The sequence below is a fragment of the Elephas maximus genome, chromosome 9 (assembly GCF_024166365.1).
Source record: "Elephas maximus indicus isolate mEleMax1 chromosome 9, mEleMax1 primary haplotype, whole genome shotgun sequence".
Classification (NCBI taxonomy): Eukaryota; Metazoa; Chordata; class Mammalia; order Proboscidea; family Elephantidae; genus Elephas; species Elephas maximus.
In genome coordinates this window covers 30,246,662-30,263,436 of record NC_064827.1, presented here as the reverse complement: position 1 = coordinate 30,263,436, position 16,775 = coordinate 30,246,662, and the positions used below count along the sequence as shown (strand labels likewise).

At 37.9% G+C, this 16,775-nt stretch overlaps 1 protein-coding gene across 3 annotated transcripts in view; it reads left to right on the top strand.

Moving 5' to 3' along the window:
* Nucleotides 1-16,775, top strand: part of MLLT3 (MLLT3 super elongation complex subunit) — a 298,768-nt gene that overhangs the window by 166,049 nt on the left and 115,944 nt on the right. For 2 of the 3 annotated variants that reach the window (XM_049896453.1, XM_049896452.1), the window contains exons 3-4: nt 2,923-3,005; nt 12,944-13,087. In XM_049896453.1, coding sequence (XP_049752410.1) covers nt 2,923-3,005; nt 12,944-13,087 — 227 coding nt within the window. Of the gene's footprint in view, nt 1-2,922; nt 3,006-4,605; nt 6,614-12,943; nt 13,088-16,775 lie in introns of those variants that run through there. The other variant, XM_049896454.1, reaches the window with a different exon arrangement.

The window sequence follows — 16,775 nt, the reverse complement described above, 5'->3', positions numbered from 1 at the left end:
GTTGGTACCCCTCTCTACTCATGAACCCACGGTAATAAACCTGTATGTGTCATTCATGCACTTCATTGTCGGTCTCCTCTGTGTCTAACTCGATCTACACACCTGTGTACAAACCTTTAATATACTAAGAGAGTCTTGGTCATTATTTGCAAATGGCATTGACATAGTGGGCACAAGTTTGATGTGTAAGAGCTGTCAGGGTATCCGCCACAATAAAGAAGAAGCCTTCTTATGGCAGGATAAACTGGTCATAGGCTGAGAACAGATGGCCAGAGATCACTCACCAGTATAGACAAGTACCCCATGAAAGGCACCCTGTAAAACAAGACAACCCCTGCCCCTTGCCCCAAACCCTTCAAAATCCCTGCAGTATTAACACGTATATTGACTAGATTCCTTATCTGCTAAAGAAATTTGCAACATACAAAAGGGGGTACAGAGAAACAGCTAGAACTTCTCTGCCATGTTCAGCAGCCCACAGAATAAACTTCTTTCAAATGACATTGACATGATTAATCCCAAGCAACCTGGACACTGAATCGGCTCTTCTGAAAAGCTCTGCAGCCCAGAATGTTCTGTGTGTCACAGCCCTCTGGCTTGGATGGGGTTTTGGGCTTTCAGTATATTTAGTGGCATGTCCCTCAGTGTTCAGTGTATTTGAATATTCAAGAGAGATTGGCAGGTGGTCAGGGATGGAGGATTGACTCCTTTTGCTTTTTTATTTTTAATATAGAAACTTGTAAGTTCAGGTGAGATATCTCCTTCCTGATTTATTTCTTCTTGATGTCAGTTTGGGGACATTTTCCTAAGATGGGCTAAGGGAGACTACCCAGCGGTGAAATCCTGTTTTCAGTACACCTCTTTGTAATCACATTTGTATCAGTGGAATGTCTCACCAATTTTCGTGTTCATTATCATCCTCTGTAATAAAAATGTCTCGCACTTGTGTCTTGCTACCCATCATCTTCTAGCATCCTGACAGCTATGCTTACAGATGTATAGGTGGAGTTATCCTCCTGGTTAAAAAAAAAAAAAAAAAAATTTTTTTTTTTTTTTTTTAAGGGGGAGGAAAATGGAGGCAATCTAGAAAATCCTTAGTTAAGTGTTGTGAGCCTGAGTCTCCTGATGCAAATCCAGAGCTCTCTACTTGCTTTTTCCTTTCTGTTACCATCCAAAAATTTTCCAGATGATTGGGTACTTCATAGTTAGATTTCCAGCCTCACTTCAGTCATTTATTGGGAACTCAATGTGTGCCCAGTCCCGTGCTGTGTCTTTTATATGCATCATCCTGCTTAAGCCTCAGCAACTGTCCAGAAGTAGAGCCTGAGGTTCAGAGAGGTGAAGTAACTTTCCAGAGATAGCCTGCCTAGTATGAGGTGAATTAGGGATTAGAACCTAGGTATAAAAGATACCATACCCTGAGCCTTTATTTCTTTTTACCTTCCTGAGGTAAACACTGTTTCTGTCCTTGAGGAATGAAAGGAAATTAGATGAGATTCCTGAACTTATGGTAATAAGGAAATCTGTCGAGTATCAAGCAAGTATTCAGGCAGTTAATGCTTTGGGAGTGTAAAATGAAGAGTTGGTAGTACCTTGTGGTCTAGAAAGGCTTTAAGCAGGAGCTGGGATTTGAACTAGCAAAGGATATCAAGAGCAGCTTTAAGATGTGATGGAATAACAGAAGAAGGCACAGGTGGGACATGCTGGCATAAACCCGCGTATTTGGGGGGAAATAATGCATTTAAATGAAGCACAGCAGGTTTGGTAGGCAACAAAGGGAGGAAGCCTGGAAAGGTAGGCTGGAGCCCTGCTGAAGAGGACTTGGAGTAGTAGGGTTATGTGTCTTGGTACTACTCGGCATATATATCTTTACTTCTTGTGATACTACCAAAATACAGTTCTTTGCTGGAATAATTTCAGTTGACTTATAGTTGATTTGGGAGCCCTGGTGGTGCAGTGGTTAAGCACTCAGCTGCTAACGGAAAGGTCGGTGGTTTGCACCCACGAACCACTCTGTGGGAGAAAGATGTGGCAGTCTGCTGCTGTAAAGAGTATGGCCTTGGAAATTATATGGGGCAGTTCTGCTCTGTCCTATAGAGTCACTAGGAGTCAGAATCAACTCCATCCACGGCAGTGGGTTTGTTTCTTGTTTGTGTGTGTGTGGTCAGTTTCGGCTTAGTGGACATTTTAGTGAGATAAAACCATACTTTCTTAGGGTCTCTCTCATTGCCTAAGAGCTTTCCAAATAATCTTACTTCCTTCCAACTTCACAAAAAATACATAGTCCTTATTATTTCTTATATATTCTTATAATGTGCTTAGATTTTAAGTTTTTGTGTATAGAGCAGTATTTCAGTAAGTATTCTTTTTTGGGCCCAGAGGTGGTGTGTCTTAATGGGTATTGATACTGTTGAGAGACTCTGGGTTTGGGATAGTCTTTTTTTTTTTTTTAAGGAAGGAAGATACCCCTGCAAAATGTGGATATAGAAATCAGGACTTTTCACAGATGCAAGGAATTTAGAGGTGAAGTGATTTACACTAAAGACTAGACGCTTTTCTCGGGAAACTTAGAGTTGTTCTTAAACTTTGGGTCATAAGGAGCTATCTTCAGTTTTCCTAAAGCTTTAGGGTGAGGTGATAGCAATCGGAGGTCAAGATACTGATGATTATGGCTGACTGTGGTGAACTCCCCCTCTACCCCAAGATTTAAGTAAACAACTTAAATATTTCTTTAGGAAATATTGTTACAATTTCTGGAAAAGTAAATCATAGATTAGGGATTTAGCTGTGGAGTTCTCAAGGGGCAATGAAAATTGGGGGGGTGATCTAGATGGTAGAACGAGATTTTATTTTTTCTTTAAATAAAAAGGAATGTGTGTTTGTCATTCCCATCTCACCTATATTCTTTTTTTAATGTTGCAGTGTGCAAAGATCCACCTTACAAAGTAGAAGAATCTGGGTATGCTGGTTTCATTTTGCCAATTGAGGTTTATTTTAAAAACAAGGTACGTAATCTTTACACATTTATCTTTCAGTAGAAGATCCTCCATTAACCAAATAATGTTTAAAATAATTTTGACTCATAAGCACTTCTATCACTAGATGATTTTAAAATAAAAGTTAAATTTGTCTTCTAGGAATTTTGGCTATCGTTACCCTTAATTACAGAGGAAGTGGAGAGAAAAAAGATAAGTTCAACTGTATGAAGTCAGATTATAGGAAATTCACTAAATGTTCCTTTTAAGAGAAGAGTGATTACCATTTTGAAAAAGAAGATTAATATGTTTGTAAAATGGAAAAGATAAATTATGGTCTTACCGTGAAATATTTTTCTCATTTTCATATTTCTAGAATTCTTGAGCCTTACAAAGAATAATCTCATTTTATCTTTAGCTGAGACACACACACAATTATTTCAAATTGCAATATTATGGATTCTACTGGACTTTAAAAGTTTTTAGCAGGACATATTGGAAACCCTGGTGGCGTAGTGAGTGGTTAAATGCTACGGCTGCTAACGAAAGGGTCAGCAGTTCAAATCCACCAGGCGCTCCTTGGAAACTCTATGGGGCAGTTCTACTCTGTCCTATAGGGTCGCTATGAGTCGGGATCGACTCGACTGTACCAGGTTTGGTTTGTTTTTTTTGGTATTTGGCAGAACACAAACTTTATAATATTGTGAAGATTATTTTGTAAAGCATTGTTCAACCTCTATGAGGCTCTCTTTCTGTATTTATAAAACGGGGCTAGGATAATAAGAGTAAGGAGGGATCAGTCCCTGGAGAAGGACATCATGCTTGGCAGAGTACAGAGTCAGCAGAAAAGAGGAAGACCCTCAACGAGGTGGATTGACAGAGTGGCTGCAACAATGAGCTCACGCATAACAACGATTGTAAGGATGGCTCAGGACTGGGCAGTGTTTCTTTCTGTTGTGCATAGGGTCGCTATGAGTCGGTACCAACTCGACGGCATCTAACAACAACAACAATAAAGTAGGAATGTATGGATGACAGAAGCAGATTTTATTTCCCATACTTTTTTTTTTTCCTAAGCCTGTCTTCTCAGGCATTATAATACCTCCCTACAAACCTGCTACCCCTGTTAATTGGGTTTTTCTTAGATTTATACTTTGGGACACGTTTGACAGTAACTTTCCTGTCTAGTTAAATACTTGAGTGCTTACTTTACCTTTGGCACTCCGTTAGCCCTTTACAGATGTTATTTCATTTAGTAGATTTGTAAGAATTTTTGAGTGGTAAGTGCTTTTTTTTTTTAAGTGCTATCATTTCTACTTTAATGAAAAGGTAACTGAATAATAGAAAGGTTGAGTAGCTCGCTAAGGCCACACACAGTTGGCAAGTGTTAAAACCAGATTCTTGATCTAGATCTTTCTCTCTATTGACTTCTATGCCTTAAAAGCAATAAGTCTTTGCTAGAACAATGATTACCTCCCTCAGAGGTAATACCACTGAATTGTCCACATATTTTTTTCATCAAATCAGAATTTGTTGAGATGCATTTATATGTGGTTATATGATATCCTTTTACATATATGCACTGATTTTTTTTTCTCATCTCAAGCTTGATTTTCCTTAAGAGACTAGTTTTTGGCTTTTTTTTTTTTTTGAGATATGTTTCACATACCATAAAAAATTCACTCTTTTAAAGTGTACAACTCAATGGTTTTTATTATATTCACAGAACTGTGCAACCATGACCACTAATTCCAGAATGTTCTCATCACCCTGAAAAGAAACCCAGCACCTATTAGCAATCACACGTCATTTCCCCCTCCCTCAGCCCCGGCAACCATTATCTACTTCCTGTCTGTACAAACTTTCTTATTCTGGTCATTTCATATAAATGGAGTCATACACTATGTGGCCTTTTGTGTTTGACTTCTTTGACTTAGTATGATGTTCTCAAGGTTCATCCATGTTATACCATTTATTAATACTTCATTCTTTTTTTATGGTTGGATAATATTCCATGACATGGGTAAACTACATGTTGTCTGTCCATCCGTTGGTGGACGTTGAGTTATTTCACTTTTCCGCTATTATTAACAAGGCTAATATGAACACTTATGTACAAGTTTTTATGTGGACATGCATTCTTGATTATCTTAGATATATATCTAGATGCAATTGCTGGGTCATACGGTAACTGTTTAATTTTTTGAGGAATTGCCAAGCTGTCTAAAGCAACTGTACCATTTTACATTCCCACCAGCAGTGTATGAGGGTTCCGATTTCTTCAAATTCTTGCCAGCACTTATCTTTTTTAATTTTTTTATATTCTTTTTATTTTTTTAAGTTATAGCCATTCTACAACATGGTTTCTCATTGTGGTTCTTACTGGCCTTTCCCCGATGACCTTGAACATCTTTTCGTGTGCTTATTGGCCATTTGTATATCTTCTTTGGAGAAATGTCTATTCACATCCTTAAAACCCGTTGCTGTTGAGTCAATTCTGACTCACAGTCACCCTATAGGACAGAGTAGAACTGCCGCATAGGGTTTCCAAGGAGTGCCTGGTGGATTCGAACTGCCAACCTTTTGGTTAGCAGCCTAGCTCTTAACCACTATACCACCAGGGTTTACTTAGCCCTCTCTTTTTTTTTGGCTGTGTTGGTTTTTAATTCAAATAGTTGTTTATAGGAACGAACTTAGAGCTCATCTCCTCCACCCTCATTACACACTTTAATATCATAGGAGTTTAATTAATGGAGATCATACGGTGGTTTTCTTTCTCTTCTCACACTCGTCATATCTAGTGCTTTTATTTCATCTAGACTTCAGGCCTAGATGAAAAGTCTAGGCCTTGGAGTCAGAGGAAGCCTTGTACCAAAGAAATTAGGGAATGGGCAGTTATGATCTCTTACGGAGGGCCATAGTGGTTGTACCATTCTCTTTCCATCACCTGAGTTAATTTGACATTGCATTGCCTTCTGTTTGGAAGTAAGGCTTCATTGAAATATCTTCTCTTCTCTCTTTTTTTCTTGTCATTTTTAGAAGCTCTTGGTTGAGCGGAGAAATCTATGAATTGCCCAGTTTCCTGCTTTATAAAAATAACTTGAATTCCCTCATACATGATATTTAAAAAGAGAACAAGTGAAAGATGAAGAGTCAACAGCTAACTCACTCCCATCCTTCCCCCGTATATTCAGTCTTATTGAAATTCATGGAACAGAGAGAAAAACAAGATGTAACGAAGGCTCTTTGGGTAGTCATTTTTATAACTGTAAGACGTATTATTCACTTTGTTAGAAATTTTAATTTCTTAAAATATGAAGGAAGAAAGAGGCACATGAGAAAGAAAGCAGTTTTTCCTTTGAGGCCACTATAAAATGACTTTTAGGCTGAACAAAGTAGATTTTCTGTTTTGGTATCCGGATTAGCTTATTTCTGTTTTCTAGTTTTAGATTTTCTTTAATATTTTATGCTTAGTAATAATTGCTGTTTTCACATGTACATAAGGAGACATACGTATTTCAGTGTTCGTAATATGAAAAAGTGGCATACACTTAATTGGCCCTATGTTTTTTTATGTAGAGATATTGGTAGGAGTCCTGGTGGTACAGGGATTAAAGCTCTCAGCTGCTAACTGGAAGGTCAGTGATTGCAACCCACCAGCTGCTCTATGGGAGAAAGAATTGGCAGTCTGTTTCCATAAAGATTACAGGCTTGGAAACCCTGTGGGGCAGTTCTCCTCTGTCCTGCAGGGTCACTTTGAGTCAAAATCAACTTGATGGCGCACAGCAACAACAACAATGGAGATATGGATAAAGGAGCCTTGGTGGCACAATGGTTAAGTGCTTGGCTGCTAACCGAAAGGTTGGCAGTTTGAACTTACCAGCCACGCTGCAGGAGAAAGATCTGGTGATGTGTTCCTGTAAAGATCATAGCCTAGAAAGCCCTATGCTGCCATTCTATTCTGTCCCATGGGGTTACTGTGAGTCAGAATCAACTCCACAGCACCAAACAACAACAACAACAACAACAGAGATATGGGTAAAACACTGGTGGCTCCATAATGCATAGAATTCCGTGTAGCAGTTAATGTGGCAACGCGAATAAGTCTCAAATACAAACATGCTGACTGAAAAGTTACAGAAGTATGTTGTTATTGTTGTGAGTTGCCATTGAGTTGACTGTGACTCATGGTGACCATATGTATGTAGAAAAAAACTTTGTCCAGTCTTGCGCCATCTTGATGATCACTGGTGTGTTTGAGTCTACTTTTGTGGCTATGTGCAGAAGTGTGTGTGTGTGTGTGTGTGTGTGTATGTATGGTATAGTATAATTCATGTTTTTTTTTTAAACTACTGAAACAAGTAAATGGTGTTTGGAAGTGTACATATGGAGTACAAGATCATATGTTGGAATGATAACCCAGAAACTTAAGGATAATGATTACTAGGAGAGGAGGGAATATAGGCAGGAAGTATCAAGAAATTTATTACCTATAAAATTCATTTCTTAAAAAAAAGGTACAGTAAACCTGGTAAAAACATTAACATCCATATAATCTCAGTGGAAGGCACATAGATGTAGTATTTTAAGTACTTTTCTATATGTTGTTAATTTTTTAATTAAAATGGAAATGATTGCTCCCTCACTTGTTTTCATTTATCTTTATAGAGTGTCTTAGAAATCAAGTTTTGCTATATTCTGATTTGGATAGCAGAGCCACCTATATTTCTTGTTTCTTTTCCTACTGAAATGATCCATGATCCACGGGTGAAAATTTAGTAGAATCCCTGAGTGGTGCAAATGATTAATGTACTCAGCTGCTAATTGAAAGGTTGGAGGTTGGAGTTCACCCAGAGGTATCTCAGGAAAAAGGCGTGGTGACCTACTTGCAAAAAACCAGCCATTGAAAACCCTATGAAGCACGGTTCTACTCTGACATAAACGTGGTTGCTATGAGTCGGAATCAACTCAATGGCAACTGGTTACAGGTTAGACTGTTGCTCCAGAATGTACATTTCATTTATTTTGAATACTGATCATTTTAGTCATCCTTGGTGTTTACTCAACTCTGTCTTAAAGAATGGAGATCCGTTACAGTAATGGTTTATAAAAGAAGTGTTGTTCAAAATTTTCATAGGTGATGACGGAAAGCAGCAAGATTCCCACATGAAGTTATAGTAGTAGTTATACTAGTACATATTATGGATATTGTCCTGTCCTTGGCCCATTATCATCTTGGCTTTCCCTGCTTCCGATAGACCTATCTTTAGCTTTGCTCATTTACTTGAGGTCAGAAGCCAATAGGGTTGTGGAGCTGCAGTACTTCTTTGGCAGTACTCCAGTACTACTCTTTTGAGTTCCTATGCATTGATCCTGTCTTATTCCATATTCGTGCTCAACAAAATAAACCTGTCTGTAAGAATCCTGTTTGTTTTGGAAACACAACAGACAGGCACGTTGAAGCATAGTTAATTGTGGCACTTTAGGTTTGAAAGGATCCCATGCTTCTCTGTTTCATTTTGTCCTCAGGAAAAGCACGCAAGTAAATGTCTAGGACTAAAGATGATGCAGAACAAGAGGGGGAATTGGTTGTTGCCAGAAATGGATTTCCAGCTCTAGGAAATATATTCGTTTTACGCAGAGAAAAAATTACCTGCCTTCTTATTTGAACTTTGAAGAAGCATCTTTTCTGAAGGGCATAGATTAACGTGAAAAGATATCCAGTTGGCCAGAACACAACTTTTGATGGGTTATTTTTTCCTTATTCAAAAAGCAAAACCTTTAAAAGAAAATTGGACTTAGGATTCACAGGAAAGGAGTCATTTTCTGGAGTCTTTACCCTTAATTTTGTTGAAAGGTGATTTTTTTGTTTGTTTAAACTGCTGTGGGCTATGAAGTGATGTTGCTAGTACTTCATTCTTTTTCTATTCATCACATTAATTAATTATATTCATTGATATATTTTTCTGTTAAAAAAGCATACAACTAATTTATGAATATAGTCTCCTAGTAAAAGTATATGAGATAAAACTTTACAGTTTTATTACCTTGACCCCATTTAATCATTATTAAATATTTGGTAGCACCCCATGGATTTACACAGATAAAGTGTGTGTCATTGTAGAGACTGGCAGCAACATGTAGCTCATACTTTAATGTTTTTCCATGGCTTGCCTTTTATTCACTTGACTATATGCTTTGGAGTGTTTTCCAAGTCAGGGTTTTTAAACATCTGATTGGTAGTCCATGGTAATGATATACTCAAATGCAGATCCTTCCGATTTTTTTGCTATTGTAAACAATGCTGCCCTGAACATTTTATAATATATATCTTTGTACAAATATTTGAATATTTCCATGGAATGGGTTCCTAGAAGTAGACTTACTGAGTCTAATGTCATATGTGTTTAGTATGTTGACACATATTGCCAAAATGCCTTCCCAAAAGGCTTTACCAATTTATACTGCCAATTTAAAAAAAAAAAAAAAGCATAAAACTGCCCTCCTTCTGTTTTTAATTAATTCTAAGGTTGTGTTGACTGTTTTACAGTGTAGAGGAGAGACAGATATGTACAAAATGATCATAATGTGATAATTACACTAATGGAAGAGCCCTGTAAGCGGTATATCTAATTCAGATTGATGGGGAGGGTTAGGAACACTTTCCAGAGGAGTTAATGCTTTAGCTCATTCTTGAATAATGCCTTTGCATTAATCAGACAAAGGAGGGAGGTATTTTGGAATAGAAAGACATTTTAGGCACAAAAAGCACTATGTGTGAGAAGTAAAATGCATGGGATAATATGAAGTATTGGGGAACTGCAAGTGCTTAAAAAATTGTGTCGAGAGAGTGTACTGAGAAAGCAAAGGAATACAGGTAAGGTAGTAAAAGAATGATGGTTATTCCAGGGAAGTACGATTTAATCCTATAAAAATTGATGAGCCATTAAAGACATTGATATCAATGGAAAGACATTATCTGATTTTTGTGTTAGGAAGATCACTCTCTTTTCATTGTGGGAGGTAGAATGGGGTAAATTAAAAAATAGGGAGGAGTCTATCTAGATGAGGAATGATGAAGGTCAAAGGTAAGGCAATAGTGATGGCAACTAGAGTAAAGAGGGTGGGTTTTAGAATTCCCAAGGAGAAATCTACCACCCATCTTTCAGTTTGCTGTACTGCGGTGGCTTGGATGTTGCTCTGATGCTGGAAGCTATGCCACCAGTATTTCAAATACAATCAGGGTTACCCTTGGTGGACAGGTTTCAATAGAGCTTTCTGACTAAGACAGACTAGGAAGAAAAGCCTGGCAATCTACTTCTAAAAATTAACCAATAAAAACCTATGGATCACAGCAGAACATTGCCTGAGTTACTTGCTTTCCACATGTCATCAGGAGGGATCAATTGCTGGAGAAAGACATTATGTTTGGTGAAATAGAGGACCAGTGAGGGTGAGATGGATTGGCACAGTAGCCGTACAACTGGATTTAAATGTTCTGGCGATCATGAGGATGATGGAATTGTGGGCAACATTTGATTGCATTGGACATAAAGTTGTCATAAATCAGAGTAGACTTGATGGCAACTATCTCTCTTTCTAAAAAGGAATACAAGGTAGAACTCAGAGACAATTTGACTGTGGTGAGTGAGGGAGAAGGCAGAATTAGGGGTGGTTTATGCTATTTGTCAAAATATATAAGAAAAGGACAGATGAAGACAACTCAATTTAGGATAATGCGTGAGTTTGATGTTACTGTGGGTCATGCCAATGGAGATCTTGAGTATGACTATGGAACGTATGCATATGGTCCTCAAGTGTGAGCTGATTTGGAGATTCAGATAGTAGTCACTGTTGTGTAGGTGGAATTAACTACCTGTGAATGGGTCCATCTCCCTGGGGAAATTTCCAGAAAGATAGGAACACTTAAAGGTCTATGGAGAAAGAAGAGAAGACTGTGAAGAAGAGTGAGAAGGAATGGCTAGAAAGCTGTGAGGAAAACCAGGAGAGAGTGGCATCTTGAAATGACAGAGGAGTGACTTCCACGCAATTTTAGTGAAAGAGAAGAGGTGGTGAGAAAATGAGTACAGACTCTGATTTGGGGAAGTCTGGATGAGGCAGTGGAAACTATGCAGTTGTAGTAGGTTAATGTCTGTATTCTGAAGAAGTTTCAAGTGCTAAGGCTTTTGAGTGAAAAGAATTGGGTTCAAATCGCTTTGTTTCCACACATGTTAGTGATATCACAAATTCTGAGTGCCTTAATTTCCTCATCTACAAAATGGTACTCACAGCTAATTCAAAGGAGATGAATGTCAGAGTACATATTAGTTATTATTTTCCTCAGTCTTCATTTTGCTTCAGATGTTTAAAAATCAGTCTGTAAAGAGCTGTAAATGTTCAGCCAACATCTAGTTACTGTGTTTTTTTGTTTTTTTAATATGATGCCATCATGTCCTCCTAGTTCTTTATTCCACCACTCGTCTGCCAGTTTGTCATACTGTGGTGACTTGCATGTTGCTGCTATGCCACTGGTATTTCAAATATTAGCAGGGTCACCCATGTCCAACCATGGACGCATTTCAGTGGAGCTTCTAGACTAAAAAAGACTAGAAAGAAAGGCCTGGCAATCTACTTCTGAAACTTAGCCAATGAAACCCTATGGATCAGAACAGAATATTGTTTAATACATTTTTGGAAGATGAGCCCATTAGGCTGGAAGGCACTCAGAATACACAGTGGCTGCAGCAATGGACTGGAGCAAGCATTGTGAAGATGGTACAGGACCAGGAGACGTTTCCTTCTGTTGTACATGGGGTCACCGTGAGTTAGAGCCAGCTTGACACCTGACAAAACAACCAAAGTTCTTTATTCAGAAAAATGCTATTATTTTATTTATTTCACAGATATTTATTACATTCCTACAATGTGGAAGCACTAAACTAGTTGTTGAGGGGATGATGATGATGCAAACATTGTGCCTACTTTGAAGAATCTTAAGATCTAGTAGGGAAAAGGAATATATAAGGAGACAGCTATTCTAAGATGTATCAAGATAAGGGGAAGATGTGCACAGAGCAGAGGAGAGGCAGTGGACAGGGGAATGAAGTTCAAGGAAGGCTTCCTGAAAGTGAAACTTGAATGGAGAATGATGAGCAAAACTTAGCTAGATATAGCAGAAAGTAGACATTGAGGGTAGTCAAACAAAGCAAGAGTGAAAACCAGAGCTAACATAGAACATGGTAAGTACTGGGAAGCAACCAGCAACAAGTGATGTGTTGTTGGGCTATCAGATGGGCAGAAGGGGCATGGTGGGATATGAACACAAGAGCTAGATTATTAAGGCCCTGTGTGGCATTCAAGTGAACTTAGATTTTTTTTTATCCTAATTGTCATTGGAGGTTGTTGAAATTTAAATCAGGGATTGAAAATGGCTAGATTTTTCTTTCAGAGAGATAATTTTGAGGCTGTGAATGGAGGAGGAATTGAAGAATGTCCTTCCTGTCTGTCTTTTGAATCTATTGTCCTGAAGTAGGAAGACCTATTAGAGGAAGGAATTTATTGTAATTTGGGCAACGAGTAAGAGCATTGACAGTAGGGACTGCTGGGCTTGTTCAAGAAATATTTAGGAGAGATCATAGCAGCCCTTGTTGATGGGGCTGGGGGTGAGGCGGGAAGAGGAAAGAGTGGCTTTAGAGGTTTCCAGTTGGGTGGCAGGTTGTTGGTGTCATACTGCTTGAGAGAGTGTGGGGGAAGATGATGAGTTCATTCCTCTTCTTTTTCCCCTAACACAAGGAACTAGTTTATCAGCTATTTCAATTGCATGATAATTTTTTTCCCTAGTATTTCTTTGATGCTACAGTTCTTAGATGTCTGGTTCTTTTCTGTTCCTTATGAGGAGTAAACCTTTGCTGTTTTTATTTCTTCTTATGCCTAACTCTCTTTTTTCCTCTTTTTTTTTAAACACCCAGGAAGAACCTAAGAAAGTCCGATTTGATTATGACTTATTCCTGCATCTTGAAGGCCATCCACCAGTGAATCACCTCCGCTGTGAAAAGCTAACTTTCAACAACCCCACAGAGGAATTTAGAAGAAAGTTGCTGAAGGCAGGAGGGGTAAGTGCCACTCTCTGTGTAAAACCTCCCCATAAAAAACTGGTTGCCAGTTTATTAAGAAGGATAATAATGTTTTAGGAGAGGTAAAAAGATGAAGTACCTCAGTGATTTAGCTGTGTTAATGGTTTGAGATGCACTGTTGGTTAGAAAGAACTGCCTTAAGGCCTGTGCAGTTCAGATTTATTTTGGCAAAACCAAAACCAAACAAATGAAAAAAAAATTAAAAATAAAAAGAGAAAAACCCAAACTATCCTCCACTGAGAACAAAAAAGGAGTATTGTATGAGGGCACAATGTTTTCTGTTTAAAGAAACTTTGGATAAAGTTGAAAGTCAAGTTAAAAGTTACATCAAACAGAGTTAATGTCAGAATTTTCTTGATCATAATTAATAGAAAAGTTGTGCTCATTCATATTCCCGTTTGAGTCATTTAAACCTCTACGTGTGTTTGTTTGAGTCACACGTAAGTAAAAGATGGATTTTCTCTTGTAAGGCAGTGGTAACAAAGGTGCGGTAAGTTTTTGCCCATGTGGTTTGGCTAGTGTGCAGAACGATTTTAAACGGCATTTCTTGCAAACATAAATATATGGAATGTTTGCACCCAAGTCAGCTATGAAGATGAATGCTATTGACTGGTCAAAATCTATTTAAAGTGGATACCGTTGGTGTATCATCAGCCCCTATTTCAGATGAACTTCCTATGCCATCTTATGTGGGCAGTGTTCTTTATGATTCCCTTCATTTTGTTTGTGTTGAAATATTTTACAGTTTTGCATTCATAAAATTATAGTGTACAACATCACCGCTCAAGATACTTCATTTCACTGATAAATTCTACCTGAGGATTTTATAGGAAAGAGGGGTTTTATGTAGCACAGAAGTTCTTTTCCTTTAAGGGTTTATAGACAACCACTTGGAGAACCTCAGGAGAGCTATGGAACCTCTCATAAAGAAATCACCCATTTAAACAATTGTGTGAGTATTTTAGGTTATGTGGAACCTCTGAGTCCATTTCTGGACCCCAGTTTATAAATCCTTGAATTAGGAATGAGCCACAGTGCCAAAGCTTACTTTCTAGCTGGTTTAATTTCAAATAATAGTTTCCTGAAGTCAGGATTCATCACCTATTTCATATTTAGAATAAGACATTTTTGAATTATAAAGCCTAAATAATAGATTTTTAGCCACTGTAGCTTATACAGGAAACCTTGGTGGCGTAGTGGTTAAGTGCTACGGGTGCTAACCAAAAGGCCGGCAGTTCGAATCCACCAAGCACTCCCTGGAAACTCTATGGGGCAGTTCTACTCTGTCCTATAGGGCGCTATGAGACTAAATCAACTCAAAGGCAACAGGCTTGGTTTGGTTTTGGTTATACTGACACAGTGACTGCAACAGTGGGCTCAAACATAGCAACCATTGTGAGGATGGTGCAGGACTGGGCAGTGTTTCCTTCTGTTGTATGTGGGGTCACTATGAGTCAAAACTGACTTGACGGCACCGAATAACAACAATAGCTTATATAAATGGACATGTATTGTTTTGACTTTATTATTGATAAAGAAGACTAGTCAACAGGGTAATATATAATTATTAACTGATAATTATATATTTTCAAGAGAATTTATTAGAAAAATAAATCTATGTATATATTTCACCAGGCTTAGTGCCAGTTTTTAGGTTTTTTTTTTTTTTTCTAAGTGTGATGCAGTGGATGAGTTTGTAAGATTTCTTCTTTATTAATTAGGAACTTTGGTCACAAGAAGGATAAATAACTTGTCGAAGGTCACAGAGCTCGTAAATGGTAGAGTCAGGTTAAAACCCAGGTCTTTTATAAGGTTCAGAGCCCCTCGTGTGCTCCCCTATTCTGTTTTCCTAGGCTCCTACCCTTTCAGCTGAACTACTAATATGCACTTGAAGCATTTTCAGTACTTTCTATCACATTTCATTCCTCACTATACTGTATGTCAATATAATATGGCTAAGTAGCTGTTGGCAGGCCAGCTTCAGAAATGAACCGCCATTTATAGTATTATCCTTTGAGGAAATGCATCTTCATGAAAAAATGGGCTTTTGTAATATAGCTCATTTTAAAGTTGGGAACTTACTACATATTTATAAAGGAAGCTATTTTCAAAAGCCTTATTTTACGGTTTTTACAGTTAACAAGAACACAGTGTTGATGGTATTTTGGTATGACTGTGCCTTTAACAATCACCTGGCCCCTTTAAATCCTGATGATTATCATTTCTTTTTTTATGATGGTGGCATTTTCCGCTTCTGATTATCCCTCTTGGGTATGTCGTTGGGTAAGCAATTTGTGTGTGCGAATTATAGAACTTAAGTACGTGGGCTTCTGATAAGAGTTGTAGGAAAAAGTAAATATGACACAAGAACTTTTTAAAACAACCACTTAGTCCCAGGGTCCTCAAGGGCTGATTGTATGCTGGAAGAGAGGTCACAGGTCAGCGATAATGCAGCAGAGTGCAGCACCGCTTCCTGATAAATCCTCTAGTAGGTTCTAGTCTTTTGCCCCACTCAGCCTTTATCTCAGAATTATCCTCCTTGACTTCTGACTTTCCTTCTTTGTGTTTCCTTAAGTGCTGTGTGAAGGCTGCAGATATTTTCTTACTAATACTGGTCCTTGGCAGCTCATAATAATAAGTTGAAACATGAAATATTCAAGCACCCTAATTATCTGACATAAGTTCTCTAATGGAATGATTCTAGTGAATTTTATGGCAAAATGAATAGTTAAAAATTTATCGAAATTAATAATTCCGTAGATTCTGTCCCTTTCATATGGGACAGTTAAAGTAGCTTTCTATAGAAATATGAAAAAACAATCGACTAATAAACTTTTTTTTTTTTTTTTACTTACTCATTTTTACTACTTTGTGTTGTTTTTTTCCCTAACTTTTAAGTCCCACTGTGTCACTATTAATGCAACCTATCCTGGTAAGTTCTGAGAAATGGAAAAGAATGATCCAAGAGTTTCTGGGAAGGGATTTCTTTTATTATGAGATCTTTTTTTCTTCTTTGGGACACAGAAGGGGTGAGCAACAAATTTCGAAGGCAAGACTTGATATAATGTATTCGTCCTTCAATTTTAAGTGAAAGAACCAACTGTAAAATAAATAAATAAATAAGCGAAAGAACCGACTGTACCCCATGGAGAAATATCTTTCAGGTCCCCTGAGATATTTCTGTTTGTTTTCCATTTTAAAAAATGAGCTGACGGATCCTTTTTTGACTGTTGATTTTCAAATTGTGCTCATCAAGTTGTCAAGATTTTAAGAAGTGTTTGTGATCACAATAGATGACCCATGATTCTCTTTATTCACTTAATCACTTTCTTAGTAATTGGAATTAAGCCATACTGAAAAACAGTGCAGAAGGGTTTGACATTCATTACTCCAACATGAGGAATTGACAGAGGATAAGTTTTTCCTTAGGAGGTTGGCTGTGTGTGTGTGTGTGATACTGTATGCTATAACTAAGACTCATCCTTGTACTAACTTGCCTGTCTGGTGGTGTCATTGGAGGAGTTTTGCAGTCAAAACCTCTTTAAGTACAAGCCTCATCGCTGTCATCTCATCTTCTACCTGCTTTACCCTGGAAAAGTTATTACATCTTTTGAATCTCAGCGTATCAGCTGTGAAATGGACACAGTGGTGTTTCCTCGTAGGAAAT